Source organism: Bidens hawaiensis, unplaced genomic scaffold (assembly GCF_021521415.1).
Source record: "Bidens hawaiensis isolate Kalapana, Puna unplaced genomic scaffold, B.hawaiensis_p1.1 tig00008515_1, whole genome shotgun sequence".
Taxonomy (NCBI): Eukaryota; Viridiplantae; Streptophyta; class Magnoliopsida; order Asterales; family Asteraceae; genus Bidens; species Bidens hawaiensis.
Genome location: NW_027491608.1, coordinates 789736 through 804399, shown reverse-complemented (window position 1 = coordinate 804399; position 14664 = coordinate 789736). Strand labels below are relative to the sequence as shown.

General features: G+C 40.2%; 2 protein-coding genes across 2 annotated transcripts; one reads left to right on the top strand and one right to left on the bottom strand.

Annotated features, from left to right (window-relative positions):
• Positions 1–4431: 4431 nt before the first annotated feature.
• Positions 4432–9338, top strand: LOC143529275 (phospholipase D alpha 4-like). Its single transcript, XM_077025100.1, has 4 exons — positions 4432–4605; positions 5725–6285; positions 7425–8619; positions 8711–9338. The coding sequence occupies exons 1-4, from the start codon at positions 4519–4521 to the stop codon at positions 9115–9117; spliced, it is 2250 nt and encodes a 749-aa protein (XP_076881215.1). The 5' UTR covers positions 4432–4518; the 3' UTR covers positions 9118–9338.
• A 690-nt stretch (positions 9339–10028) lies between these two features.
• Positions 10029–13550, bottom strand: LOC143529239 (R-linalool synthase QH1, chloroplastic-like). The gene is made up of 7 exons (XM_077025063.1): positions 13347–13550; positions 12982–13255; positions 11451–11823; positions 11144–11362; positions 10916–11054; positions 10567–10815; positions 10029–10466 (listed from the first exon to the last, which is right to left on the bottom strand). Exons 1-7 carry the CDS (start codon positions 13548–13550, stop codon positions 10167–10169), a joined length of 1758 nt encoding a protein of 585 aa, XP_076881178.1. The 3' UTR covers positions 10029–10166.
• Positions 13551–14664: the final 1114 nt, after the last annotated feature.

The window sequence follows — 14664 nt, the reverse complement described above, 5'->3', positions numbered from 1 at the left end:
ACTAAATGACCCTGGTAGATTAAGGATTAGCAATTCTATTATGTGGACCCGGCATTCTTAAGTCCGAATGACATCATTTGATAACAAAATGTGCCATCGGGCGTCCGAAATGCGGTTTTGTCCTGATCGTCAACGGCCATGTGGATTTGATGGTATCCTTTATACGCATCAAGGAAGCATTTAAGGCGAAACGGTGCCAACGAATCTACCTTAAGGTCAATTTCGGGTAACGGGTAACAATCCTTGGGGCATGCTTTGTTTAGGTCTTTGAAGTCTATGCACATGCGCCATTGTTTGTTGGATTTCGGTACCATGACGGGATTTGCAACCCATGTTTGATATTTACTAACGCGTACGATGCCTGCGTCAAGGAGTTCCTTAACTTGGGTTCTACACGCGTTAGCCTGCTCAATCCCCATCACGCGACGCTTTTGTATGACCGGCGTAAACGCCGGGTCACACTTGAGCTTATGCTCAGCCCTACTTCGGGGTACACCAGTCATGTCGGCTGGTGTCCACGCGAATATGTCAGCATTTTTTTGCAACAAGCGTTTGAGCAGGGTGCGTGTGGGATGAGTGATCGTTGGGCCAATGGTAACAGCCTGGTCAGGGTATTTGCCATTGAAGGCCCATTCTTCTGGCTCAGAGGTTGTTGGTTTAGCCATCTTTGGTTTAGGTTTGGATGAGACAGATGCGATGCATACCTGGGGAATGCCCGTGATCAAAGCAACGCCCGCAGCTGTTGGCCATCCCATCATACCATGGACCGACGACACCACAGCATTGAACCTTGCCATCCCATCTCTCCCGAATAGAATGTCGTACGTGTGGTGTGGCTTCCTCATTACGACGAATTCCACGTCTTCTGTGCGGGAGTACTTCCCATCTGTGAGAGTGACGGGGAAGGATAGGATCCCCAAGGGGGTGTTTGTGCTGCCGTCAAACCCTTCCATTGAGGCGTAGACCGTTTCTAGGCGTTCTTTGTCTTCGTCGTCTAGCTTGTCGAAGAATTGCATATACATGACCGTTGACGAAGCGCCGTTATCAGCAAGAGTGCGGGAAGTGATGTAGTGCCCCAGCTGGCTTTTGATCACTATGGGGCCTTCTTTGTTGGGCCCTCCTGGTACACGCGGGAAGCGCACTTCAGCTTCCTTCCACGCACTTGGCTCTGTCATTCGTCGTTTTCTTCCTCTGACGTTGCCATGAACCATGTGGATGCTGATGTCGACGGGCTTTCGTCCGTTGCCCTTGTACCGATTGTCATTTCTCCCTCCGTTCTTAATCGACGCCACGAGGTGTGTAAGTTTTCCATCTTTGACGAATGTTTTGACAATATCCTTCAAAGACGTACACTCTTATGTGGTGTGGCCTTTGGTCCCGTGGAAGTCACAGGATTTGCTCTGATCAGCGTTATGACGCTGTCGGATTATTGGAGTCTTTGGCCATGGGAGTTTCTAGGTGGCAAATATCTCGGTGACGCTTTTGGTGAGTGGCATCCATCTGGGATTCCTGTTTGATGAGTGCGTGTTGTCCCTTCCGCCTAAGAGAGGGCGAGAGCTGGATGAGGTGTCAAAGTTTATCCTTGACTGTCAAATACCAAGCTTCCTCTTCTTATTTTGTCGGGCGGTACGGACGTTATTTTCTCTAGTCCTCTGCGTGTAGAGATTTGTGCTCTGGGGAAGATTTCTACCCAGTTGCTTCTCTGTCTCGGCAAAGCGTTTAGCTGCCGTCATGATGGCATCCCACGTGGATGGCATGCCATCTTTACCCGTCAACGTGCGGATAAGCTCTGGGTACTCAGCGCCCTGGATGAAAGCGGCGCGGACAAGATCTTCACTGATGGTGCCCAGACTTAGCTTCTTTAAGTTGAAGCGAGTGATGAAGTCTAGCAAAGATTCGTCTTCCTCTCTGACGCAGTTGAGGATCGTCCACTGCTCTTCAGTATATTTTCTTTGTTGACTGAAGTGCTGGCTGAACTTGTGCTGGAAGTCTGCCCAATCATAGATGTGGTGGACCGGTAGACGATTAAACCATGCTCTGGCTGCCCCGACGAGCGTCATTTGGAACATGTAACACCACGTGGGTTCCGTCCAATTACTGACGGTTGCCCCCGCTATGAATCTGTTCAAGTGATCGTATGGGTCGGATACGCCATCGTAAGTGCCTATGTTGGACATCTGTTTGACACTTTTTGGAGCAATTGCTTCCGCAATGTCTCTTGCAAACTTGGACGTTCCCGCATTTGCAACAGTCGGTCTAAAAGTTTTGGTGAAGTCACGTGGGTTTCCCCCTGCGCTCTTTGGCTTGAAAGTTTCTCCAAAATTTCTTTTCGAGCGGAAGTCTACTTCTTTATGCTTCCCTTTCGCCTTATGACGAGGGTTTGCGTCACTGTCAGATTCTTCCCAATCATCATCCGAATACTCGCAATCATTGCTCATGTTGAGCTGTTGTCGAGTGCTTCCGAATTCGTCATTGGCTTGTTGGAGTGAACGTAAACGTTCATCCAACTCAGCTTGGAATTTTCTGACGTGCTTCCGCCCAGGCCTTAACTTGATCTAGTGTTTGGCGGGGAAGCCTTGTCTGTTGCTTCTCTACCTGGGTATCAATGAATCCCAGGGGAGGATTGTTTACTGCACTTGTCCCGGCTTGGGTAACCGGGGTAGTGTTCGTAAAAATCGTATATTCACCGGTGTTCCCCTCAGTAGCTGGGGTTGTGGTTACCGGAGTTTCTTGGTCACTCGGTGGCCTCGGCATCAGAGTAACCTTAACCATCTTTCCAGAAGTTTGAAAAAACTGAGAAAAAAGAAAGATTAAGTTCTAGCTTAATGCACGGATGGCGCCAATGAAGAAACACTAAATGACCCTGGTAGATTAAGGATAATCTTAGGGTTAAGTAGATGTTTCCCACGAGGGTTAGGTCCGGCAAAGATGGTTGTTCTTCTCGACCTGCAAAACAGACACCGTGAGCTCGTCACTGAGAAGGGGGGGTTCCTCCTTGTGACCACCCTCTGGCGTGAGAATCAGACTAGATTGCTCTGAATATAAGTGTATATTGAGAGAAATAGCTAGAGAGAAGATAAGATGATATAAGATGATGATACCGTTCCAAGGTGTTGGAGTATTTATAGCCGAAGGTAGGTTTCCAAGCAGGTACGGCCAGCTGTATAATATTCCTTTTCCACCAACTACGGGCTATGTACGTGCCACGATGGGAGTTGGTGGGTAGGCAGCGGCTGATAGTGACATTTTGTACTGGAGCGTGCTCCTCCTCGTATTATTGTCGGTGAGCTGTCACCCTGTGATTGATTCATGGGCTGCTTTGGTCAGATCTTGTCTATTTTGTCCATACCTTGGCAGATATAGTACAAAAGATCTTCCAGAAGCGTACGGACTGGCTCTTTTGGGCGGGAATATTCCCGCCTTGCTCATTCTTTCCTCAGGTGACATTGCTGAAGTATTAAGAGTTAGTGCCTTACGTGTGTAGTCTTACTGTTAGTGCGGGTAGCCTTCCTTCTTGGCTTGTACCCACATCTGCGGGAACAGGTAGGGTACTGTACCAAGGGAGGTTTTCCTGCGGGAACAGCTGGCTTACTGCGTGTAAGGTCTTCATCTCTGAGCATGGTGGGTCCTGCGGATCCAGTTGGTCTTTGCGCAGACGTCCCTCTTTAAGGTGAGTCTTGTGGGTCCAACTGGGCTTTGCTGAGACCTGCCTCTTCAACTTAGGATAGAAAATGCCACGTTTAAGCGATTTATTTTATACACATTAATGGATTATAATATAACAAAATTGTGTAAATATTAAATAATCAATGTGTGAAACCTTAAGGGGAAAGAAATAGCCAAACAAATATATTAGAAATTGACAGGTATGTTGTCAAAATCACAAATAAATAAAAAATAAATATAAAGGAGATATTGCCAGCACAAAAACATTTATTTTTCAGTCTTAGAAAAAAACTAAAATTTAAAAATATATAAATAAAATGGTTACTATATTACTTCAATTGTTCGTTTATGTATAATATATTCTAATTATTATTAATAAGATAAATCATGTGCCACATGTGTTACGTCTCTTGTGTTATGTCAGAGACGTCTGCTCTTGTGATGACATAAAGACTATAGACTGACCAATTTAAGAAGTGCGGTAGCCTAAACACAAGAAAGTCGCCGTTCAAAAAAAAATATATTATTTTGTTCTCACAACAAATTTAATGGTCTGGAGTGATCTTACCATATATGTATAAACATTTATCAAAACATAAGATAAAACAAGTTTAAGGTAGATATGATGTTTGATGTAAACCTTGAACTAAATAATATAAAACAAACTGAAGAACCTGTACTTGAAGAAAAAGCAAACAATGTAGGCTTAAAGGTTGCCTCTAAGTTTCAAACTGTAGACTTGTATAAGTTTTCCAAAACTGTAGCTCCACTCAAAATGCAATATTTGCTATCATATATTCATTACCTCTTTTCTATAAAGATTGGTTTCATTGTATATATGCTACACAAACAATGCAGGGAAAACCAATGTTTTTTCATGGAACACTTGAAGCTACAATCTTCCATGCCACGCCTTATTCACCGCCGTTTCTACTCAATGTACGTATCACGTTTCAAAATCTACCTCATATTTGTGTAAATGATTATGGGTTTATTATGGTTTTTAACCTTTTATGACTTGTCTACTTGTAAATGAGTCGATTCGTATTATAGCTGGCCTTCTGAGGGTGATACTGAATAACATTAGTTTAATAACTAAATAGATTAAAGAGTAAACTGCGATTTTGGTCCTTGTGGTTTGTCTAAATATGCGGTTTTAGTTCTCAACAGTTTCAAATTTGCGATTTTCGTCCATGTGGTTTCATTTCACTTGCAATTAAACCCGACCCCACTAACCCCGTTAAGCCTTGTCGTTAAACCCATCAGCGTGTCCCTCATGTGAGGGGCAGTTTTGTCTTCTTTTTCCCCAAATAATCCACAGTTCTAATTCGCAAGCCCCTTCATGTGAGGGGTTGGGGTGTATTTGGAAAAAAAACGGACAAAATTGCCCCTAACGTAAGGGCACGCTGATGGTTTAACTACCAGACTTAACGGGGTTAGTGGGGTCGGGTTTAATTGCAAGTGAAATGAAACCACATGGAAAAAAATCGCAAATTTGAAACTATTGGACTAAACTACATATTTAGACAAACCACAAGAACGAAAATCGTATTTTACTCTAGATCCTAAATCATTTTATTTAAAAATTTAGATTATTAATGAAATAACAAAAATTTTGTAATTCTGTTTGACACACTAAATGATTGTGCCCAAAAAGTTTTTTTTTAGGTCAACCGAATCATCCCGTTTGACCTAAGGGTGACAATTTTCGACACAATTAGTACATGACACAAAAATAATCAGGTTTTTTGTTGGTATCTCAAACCTGTTTAAAAAACTAGTTGGGTTGGGGTTGACTTGTTTAATTAAAAAAGTCTTGTTATGGTTCACTTGTTTATAACACGTTTAACCCATTCTTTTACACCCCACCAACTCGATTAACACGTTTACAGTTATCACTTGCCAACCCGTTTAACACGTTTTAGGTAAATAAGTTAAGCGTGTGCGTTTGGCTTACCCAATTTTAAGTGTGCGCATTAGAGTTGACGTTTTTGACACGAATAATAATAAGGGCCATGTTCGGTTTGAACACTACTGATCGGTGTTTAGCTTTTACAGTGCATAAATCCAACTGGAGCGCCAACATACGTTACCATCAAAATAGACCACAAAAAGATAGCATCAACAAGTCACGAAAGTGACCGCGTTTGGAACCAAACATTACGCGTTCAATGCGCCCACCACATAAACGCAACAATAACAATCACCCTCAAGACAAAATGCACAATACTCGGAAAAGCCAACATCCAAGCTCATCAATTACTAGAAAAGTCAAACCTGATTGATGGTTTGTTTCCAGTGTGCATGGAAAATGGGAAGCCACATCCACAAGTGAAAATCAGACTCATGTTATGGTTCAAACCCGCACAACTTGAACAAAACTGGCGGAAAGTTATAAATAATAACCGATTTAATGGGCTGAGGGATGCTACATTTCCACAAAGGAGTAACTGCAGTGTTACATTGTATCAAGATTCTCATCATTGTCTTATGTTTCATCCGCCGGTTGATGTTTGCGGGTCACCTAGAAACCTTTGGGAGGATGTTTTTGTAGCCATTGAAGGTGCCAAACATTTTATTTATATTGCAGGATGGTCTTTCAATCCTCACCTCATTCTGGTAAGCAAATAAAAATCTTGTCAAAACTATATTGGTGAAAATATTAACACTTTTCATACGGGCCGGGTTAAGTTGCCTTGCAAATATGTCAGTTTTGAATATGCTAATTATATTCCCAAAAGCTTAAAATCTTTTTGCAAACATATATAAATTTTTATGCATTAGAAAGACATTTTGGTGAATTTCAAACCATTTGATTTGACCTATATGAGACAACCCAACTCAAATGGGTACTAACTAGTAACTACTAAGGCTATGTGTAGTGGAGAGGCTACAAAATGGGGCGATTTGTGCCGTGTGACGCCCAGCCAGCAAATAGGTGGTTTTTGTTTTAGTGGTGTAGTAGCCCAATATATATATATATACATATATATATATATATATCACACATTATATAATAATAATAATAATAATAATAATAATAATAAACCAAACAAACAAGCAGGCGACAAAAAGAACCCCCCCCCCCCTGTCGCCCCATTTATTGCCTGGGGGGGGGGTGTTCCCTCCAAAAATCGCCCCTCGTCGCCCTTATATTATTGCCCATTACGGATACCCTAAGTGACACATCTAGAACCATCAAAGTTTTTAACTTTTTATGTGTAAACGAGCTGCGCCACTCGTGATTAGTTTGCTAAAAGCTCGAACAGCTGAGCTTAAACGAGCTCGAGCCTGTAATGCAGCTCGTTTAATAAACGAGCTAATACCTGACAAAATGAACGGGTGTCATCAGGATGATTATAAAAAAGGGTTATTTGGGTTAGGTCAGAACAGACTAATTTAAAAAATGTGTATTTTGAAAAAGAATATGTGTTTGTTCTCTTTCAAAATAACCGGTTTGAGCCAAAATGAGTCAAATAATAATAATAATAATAACAATAATAATAATAATAACAAATTTAATGTTATACATAAATTATAAGTATAAAATTTTATAAATAAAATAATTGAATGATTAAGAAAACAATATTTTAGCCAAACTCAAGTCTAAAACACTACTCACGGGCCAAACTTGAGCTTCAGAAATAGTGCTAAAAATGAGCCGCACTCTAGCTCTCTTAAGTTAAACGAGGCGAGCTCAGGCTCGTCTCCTTCCCCCCTAACCGTAACACAACTTACCTGTAAATTACATACCACAGGTAAGGGATTTGGAAACCGAAATTCCACATGCAAGAGGAGTAAAGCTAGGTGACTTGCTAAAAAGAAAAGCAGAAGAAGGTGTAGCAGTAAGAATCATGATCTGGGATGATGAAACCTCATTACCAATCATCAAAAACAAAGGCGTAATGGGAACCAACGACGAAAACGCCCTCGCCTTCTTCAAACCAACCAAAGTAGTATGCAAATTATGCCCAAGATTATCCCACAACCTCCCAACAATATTCACACACCACCAGAAAACCATCACAGTCGATACACGCGCGCACTTGTCCTCAACCAAACGAGAAATCATTAGCTTCATCGGTGGCATAGATTTATGCAACGGTCGGTATGATACCGAACAACACTCCCTTTTTAAAACTCTTGTTAACGAATCACACGCAAATGATTTTTACCAAACAAGTATACCTGGGGCCAGCTTTAAAAAAGGTGGGCCCCGGGAACCCTGGCACGATGCACATGCATGTGTCAGGGGAGAATCTGCATGGGATATAATGCAGAACTTTGAGCAACGATGGGTCAAACAGTTTGACCCATCGTTACTCATTCCCGTTAATAAAATAACGGAACTTGAACATGACTACTCGGTTAACTCAACCGAGAGAAACTGGAATGTTCAAGTTTTTAGGTCAATAGACCACGTGTCAGCTTCGTTCAACGGTAAAGGGAACTTTACCGTTGAACGAAGCATACACGAAGCGTATGTAGAGGCAATTAGGCGAGCCGAGAGGTTTATATACATTGAAAACCAGTATTTTATTGGAGGATGTCATTTATGGGAAAATGACAAATATTCGGGATGCGGGAACTTGATCCCTATAGAGATTGCACTTAAGATAGTGAGTAAAATCAAAGCGAAAGAGCGGTTTGCAGCGTATGTTTTGATACCCATGTGGCCCGAAGGCGGGCCCGAGAGCGAGTCGGTGCAGGATATATTGCATTGGACAAGGGAAACTATGAAGATGATGTATGGTTTAATAGGAGAAGCTATTAAAGATAGTGGTGAAAATTGGCATCCAAAAGATTATTTGAATTTCTTCTGTCTTGCTAACCGCGAAGGCGAAAACCGAGGCGAGTATGTCCCGATGTACCCGCCTCGTCATGGTACACAATATTGGAATGCTCAACAACATAGAAGATTCATGATTTATGTACATTCAAAACTCATGATTGGTAACCATTCATATAAACCTTTTTTTTTCTTTTTTTTTTAAAAAAATTTATTCATTTTTTTTCATAATCTAAGTGTTGATTAAATTTGCAGTGGATGATATTTACATGATAATAGGATCAGCCAACATAAACCAGCGGTCAATGGATGGTCAACGGGACACGGAGATTGCAATAGGATGTTACCAACAGACAAATAAAGGAGATATTTATGGTTACCGTATGTCGTTATGGTATGAACATACTGGACGAACAGAAGGTGTTTTCGAACATCCCGAGAGTTTGGAATGTGTGGTGATGATGAGTCAGTTTGGGGAGCTGATGTGGCAGATATATTCGGGTGATGAGGTTATAGACATGGAAGGTGTACATCTGGTTGGTTATCCTGTTAATGTAACGCGAGAGGGGAACGCTGAGGACCGGTTGGACCACTTTCCGGACACAAAAGCACAAATAAAGGGGAAGCGATCGAAAGTTCTACCACCGATCTTTACTACATAAACATACAGGTATGCAGCAGATTGAGCAACTCAAGAACATGTGTTCAGATGATTTGAAAATACTTGTAAATTGTAATGCCTTTAGTTTATGACAACAACAAATTTGAATCTAAACATTCAAACTAGTATGTTGTACATTCATTAAAAACTAACTTGCTACAAAATTATATTGTACTTATTTTAATCTTACCTGACACGTTAGTTATTATTAATAATAACAAAAGCTAATCTTTTGGGCGAAAAGTGGCGTGAGTTGACTTATACATAAAAATAACCTGTTTTTACCCGTTACCCGACCTGCATAGTAAATTTTGGATGTTACCTATTTGGGAACTTCATAAATAGATTAAACTTCTTGTTCCCAAACCATCAGTAAATGTATTTCCAGCATCTAGAATCACGTTAATCTGCAACGCAACATACAAACAACAAATATTACATGGGGAAATAGTTCTCGTGGTTCCAAACCGTTGCACAACCCTATATATATTCATCCCATATATTTATCAACCATATAATTTAAAGAAAATCTTAAGATTTTTTTCAATTTTGTCACTCCATCGGATTATTTATATAGGATGAATATATATAGAACTTGTGCAACGGGATGAATATATATAGGGCTTCCGAAGAGATCTTTTTGGCTTTGGACAAGTTTCTTGGATAAATGACAGAATCATGTCGAGTTATGATTAAATGCTGTTGATTTGACAAGATTTAGAGGTGGAAATTTTGGGAATAAGATAGTCAGATCTACTTTTTATTGACTTAGACAGGTCAAATGGACATTTTGGTCGTTTTCGCTTAGTCAAACAAGTATTTCGTGTTTTCTTGGAAGCAGCGCTTTCAAGAGGCAGCTATCATAGGAAACTAAGGAAAACAGTCATTGTGGCAAACATCCGGAACTAACATTCAACATAACCATTCGATCTCCATTACAGTAGACTAAGCTATTGCTACTTCTTGGAAAGTTAAAAAAATATGGATTTAATGTGATCTTATTTTACTAATAAGTCCACGTCCAACAAATACTACACATATTAAACCTGGCTAGTTCGCGCCCTGAACTGGATTGAACAATAGTGATAACACATGAGACTCGGTAATATACGGATGACCGTGCCCATCTCCATCATTGTACATGAATTGTGTCATCCTAGGTATGTTTGAAGCACAGTCGATAAACTCCTTTGAAAACTCACAATAACCACAAGCTCGTTCTTTGTTAAGCTTCTTCCACGTTGCTTCGATCAAACCTTTGATGTACACTCTAGCTTCTTCTTCGTTTGCACCGGTGTCATTCATGTAACACTGGATTGATTTTGGAATATCTCCCCTTGCAATTTCCTCCTTCAAGTAGCAAGACAAGAAAGACAATGCTCAAGTGGTGTTGTTATAGGTTTTTAATGAAATAGTCAGTTAACGTAATTTAGGTATGTTAAAGACATACCGACGACGTCCCCAAGTCATTAGCAAGTCGGAATATTGTTGATGAGTAGCGAATTATATTCTCAGCTCTTTCCATGCTTGTCAACATTTCTTCACTTGAACTAAACGGTGTTAAACAATTAACGGTCATGAGTATGATAGGACCCCCGATCGATACATAAGCATTGTCCAAATACTCTTGGAGTGTTGGTTTATGTCCACCGTGGTACCAACGTGCTTCTACCATGTATGTCTTGATATAGTCTGCCCACTGCATGATAATTAAATCCGAATGTCATTCGAAAAATTATATTGTTGAAGCCAGCAATCACATAGATATTTAAAAACAAGAGGATTTCATAGTTACTTACTCCTTTCTTAAGATATGGAAGTGCCAGGAATCCTGTCTCGGTAAGTATGTTATACGAAATCTCATTTATGGTATTATAGAATCCCAAAAATGCTATCTTCATATAATCTGGAAGGTCTTTCATTGCATTCACATCCCATCTACAAATTAGAACCCATAAATAAGCTTAGCTTGCGGGTTGATAAACGTCCACAAGAAATTAATTAAGGGTATATAAATTAGTTTTAACCTGTCAACGATATCAGTAAATCGTTCAAGTTCGTCCAAAGTACCATAGACATCGTACACATCATCGATGGATGTAATCAGGGAGTTAACCATTGTAAGTATTCTCCTTCCAAGACTAAACTTTGGGTCGTAACTAAAACCAAGAGACCACATAAAATGCTCCACCAATCGGTCTCGAGCAAAGCTCAATTTCTCATCCCATCTTGTATTGTTCCACCACCTACACATATACATGTATCATTTGCACACCTTAATTTATTTTTGTTTAACTAGAATATTATATATAAAGAAGCATAAATGAATGATACCGTGATGTGTGCTTTAGATCTTCAAGGTGGATAGCTTGGCTCATATCAAAATCAAGTTTTGCAAGCTCGGTCACAATGGAAATCGATCCATGTCGTTTTTCATATTCTTCAATGTACCATTTTGCCTCAACTCTCGGGACTCTCCAATGCAATGGAAACTCCAAAGCATGGCTTACTAATGACGATAAACCACCGCTACTATTTCCCAGATTTTCTTTCAGATATTTGGTTGTCAACTCTTTAACCTCGTCTAAAATGCTTTCATTCTCAAAACAAAGATAAGAAGCCTCATACAAGTTAAGTACGGTCACCATATCCTCTGTTGGGTGTGGCTTAGCATTTTGAATGGTGTCCTTGAAGTTGTTAAGAATCTCTACATTTAAACAGTTAAAAACCATCATATTATCTTTTGTTGAAAAATAACCGAAAGTTTTAAACAACATAAATAATATTTTCCATGTAGACAGTTGTTTGCAACAAGTGTTTATAGGGGTGTAATAGAGCCGAGCCACTCGTGAGCTACACGAGATCCGCTTGTGAAAAAGCTCGATCGAGCCGAGCTTAATCAAGCTCGAGCCTATAATTAAGCCCGTATAACAAGCGAGCCCGAGCCCGAGCTTCACTTATTGAGCTCAAGCCGGCTCGTGATCCTAAACGAGCCTGTCATTTATATAATTGCTAATATAAAAAAATAACTAAATAATATATATTATTTTATATATAAATTAATAATTGAAAGAAAGATATATAAAAATAATTACAGATATATAAAAATTAATTAAGAAATAGCAAACAAGCCGAGCTCGAGCTTGACAATCTACCCACGAGCCGAACTTGAGCTTTGAAAATAGAGCTCGAAACGAGCCGAGCCCGAGCTCCGTGTAAGTTAAACAAGCCGGCTTTTTTGCATCCCTATGTGTTTTCCATACTCATGAGTGTGTAATAAGACAACATACAATAAAGTTTTTATACCAACAAAAGTGTACATGATATACATATATACATGCAAAACAAACATGTGGTCCAAAAGATATGTACTTATTACTCATGAATGTGTACTAAGACAACATACTATAAGACAACATGTTACTTGTTTTGAACATGATTATTCTTAGTTCTATACATTTGAAGAGCTTTTAGGTTATGTGTGGCGGAGGGGCTACAAATTGGACGAATTGTGACACGTGGCGCCCAGTAAGCAAATTGTAGGAATTTGTTTTTAGGGTGTAATGGTGTTGTAGGCTTATATATATATATATATACCACACACAAACATATATAATAATAACATTTAATTATTATTTTCACCACATTTCGCCTGACAAATAGTTGCCCCCCCTATCGGCCCACATTTCGTGCGCGGGGGGAGGGGGGGGGGGTTGTTGTTGCCCCTATCGCCCAAAAATTGCCCCCACAATTAGCCCACTACGGGTGGCCTTAGTTACACTTTTATTTAAATCATTTTATTATGATTTAAATAAAAGTGTAACTCCTAAAGATATGTACTTAATGTTAATAATATAAATAATACCTTGAGGAACTTGATAACCATGTTGTCTCAGTAGTCTAAATCCAAGTGCTTTAAGGTTCAAACTCAGGTCATCCCACTTGGCTTGAGTTTGATAATAACTGGAGTAAATCGACTCCAATGCATCTCTTATCTCATCCTCAAAATGATAACTGATTCCGAGTCTTTGCAAATCATCAATCAGCTCGAGAGCTCTCGAAACATCTCCAACTTGGCGTCTGATTAACATCTTGACGGTGTCCTTTAACGCATTCGCTCGTGCCACATAACTTTCGCCCTGCATGCATGTTTACGAGTCAATTTTGAACGTACATGCATGATCAAAACAAGTTATTTGAAAAAATAATAAAAACAGTCGTCGTACTTACTGTGTAATTACTGGAGAGTGACTGAATGTGATCAAATGACCATAATGTGGGGTCATAGTTTGCAGATCGTCTAACAACGGGTGGTTCGACCGAGATTGTTGTCGATTGTGACGAATGCGGCTTGTGAGCGTTAGAACCGTTTCTTACGATTGTAGAATTTTTATAACCTGGGATAGGAAAGGCGAGCAAGCACATGGAAGCCATTGAAATTGAAGGAGAATGTAACAAGTTGTGGTGAGTTATTATCTGTGATTGTCCTTATATAGGCACACTTGACACTTCAAATAAATTCTAAGGATAATTCAGGTGGCATGGCAGTTAGTTATAAATGTTGTTACCTAAAAAAGTAAAAGGAGTTAAGTGGTCAGGTTGCAGGTGGTTGGATGTGGTCTAGGGATATGCTTAGTGCTAACCATGCATTGGTTGCATGTGGTCTAGACTCTGGGGAGTGTGTCAGTCTGCAATATGCTTGTTTGCCATTAAACTGTTGCATATCCACACAAAAATATTGCATTCACTTTCCTAAAGTCACTCCACTCCATGACCTTAACCGATAGTGAGTGTCTCTCAGTTCTCATGTGTAATATCCGGGTTACTTTAGGTGCTGTTTGTTTTTCCTCAGAAGGACTTCTCCACCTCTTTTGTCTGCACTGAGAAGAGGGCGCGCAGACGTTGGGCTCTGCAGTGTGTTTGTTTTTTCGAAGACGTTTCATTAAAAAACGTCTGCGCGCCCTCTTCTCCCAGAAGTGTTGGTATTATTACTTCTTTAACCTCTTCTCCCAGAAGTGATGAGCCAAGTTGCTACTGATGACTCCACCAGCAATTCTTCACTCTTCATTTTATTCTTTTCATTTGTTGTCACCATAATCTTTGTTTATGGCTGTGTTTTTCTATCGATTGCCGCCATCATCGCCGATTGTTACCGGGTTTGATTTACGAACCCTAGGCAGCGATCGTGTGGTGGTGGCAGCTCTCCGATGTTGGGAAATTACGGTTGTTAAATCTAGGGTTTATGACCTCTGATTGTTACTGGATTCGGTGTGGTGGCTGTACTCCGGTGTGGGGAAGTGATGGCTTTTAAATCCACGGTTTCTGACGCCGGTTGCCGCCTCTGTCGATGTCGATTGACATTTGATTTGGGTTTTTTGGATGGTTGTTTGAAATATGAAATCAGGTTTGTGGCTGTGATGATCTAATGTTGTTCGAGTTAACATCAGCTCAGGATATGTGCCTGGCGTGGCAAAAATGCAGGATGGCAGGTACCCTTACAGCCATGGCACTTTGAACCTTTTGCACCAATGTTTCGATAGGTCTGAGC

Coding starts and splice junctions, on each gene's coding strand:
- LOC143529239 (XM_077025063.1), bottom strand. CDS start 13,550: ATGGCTTCCATGTGCTTGCTCGCCTTTCCTATCCCAGGTTATAAAAAT. Junction 13,256..13,346: donor CACTCTCCAGTAATTACACA/GTAAGTACGACG, acceptor ACATGCATGCAG/GGCGAAAGTTATGTGGCACG. Junction 10,467..10,566: donor ATGACTTGGGGACGTCGTCG/GTATGTCTTTAA, acceptor TGCTACTTGAAG/GAGGAAATTGCAAGGGGAGA.
- LOC143529275 (XM_077025100.1), top strand. CDS start 4,519: ATGCAGGGAAAACCAATGTTTTTTCATGGAACACTTGAAGCTACAATC. Junction 4,606..5,724: donor CACCGCCGTTTCTACTCAAT/GTACGTATCACG, acceptor TAGCTTTTACAG/TGCATAAATCCAACTGGAGC. Junction 8,620..8,710: donor ACATTCAAAACTCATGATTG/GTAACCATTCAT, acceptor TTAAATTTGCAG/TGGATGATATTTACATGATA.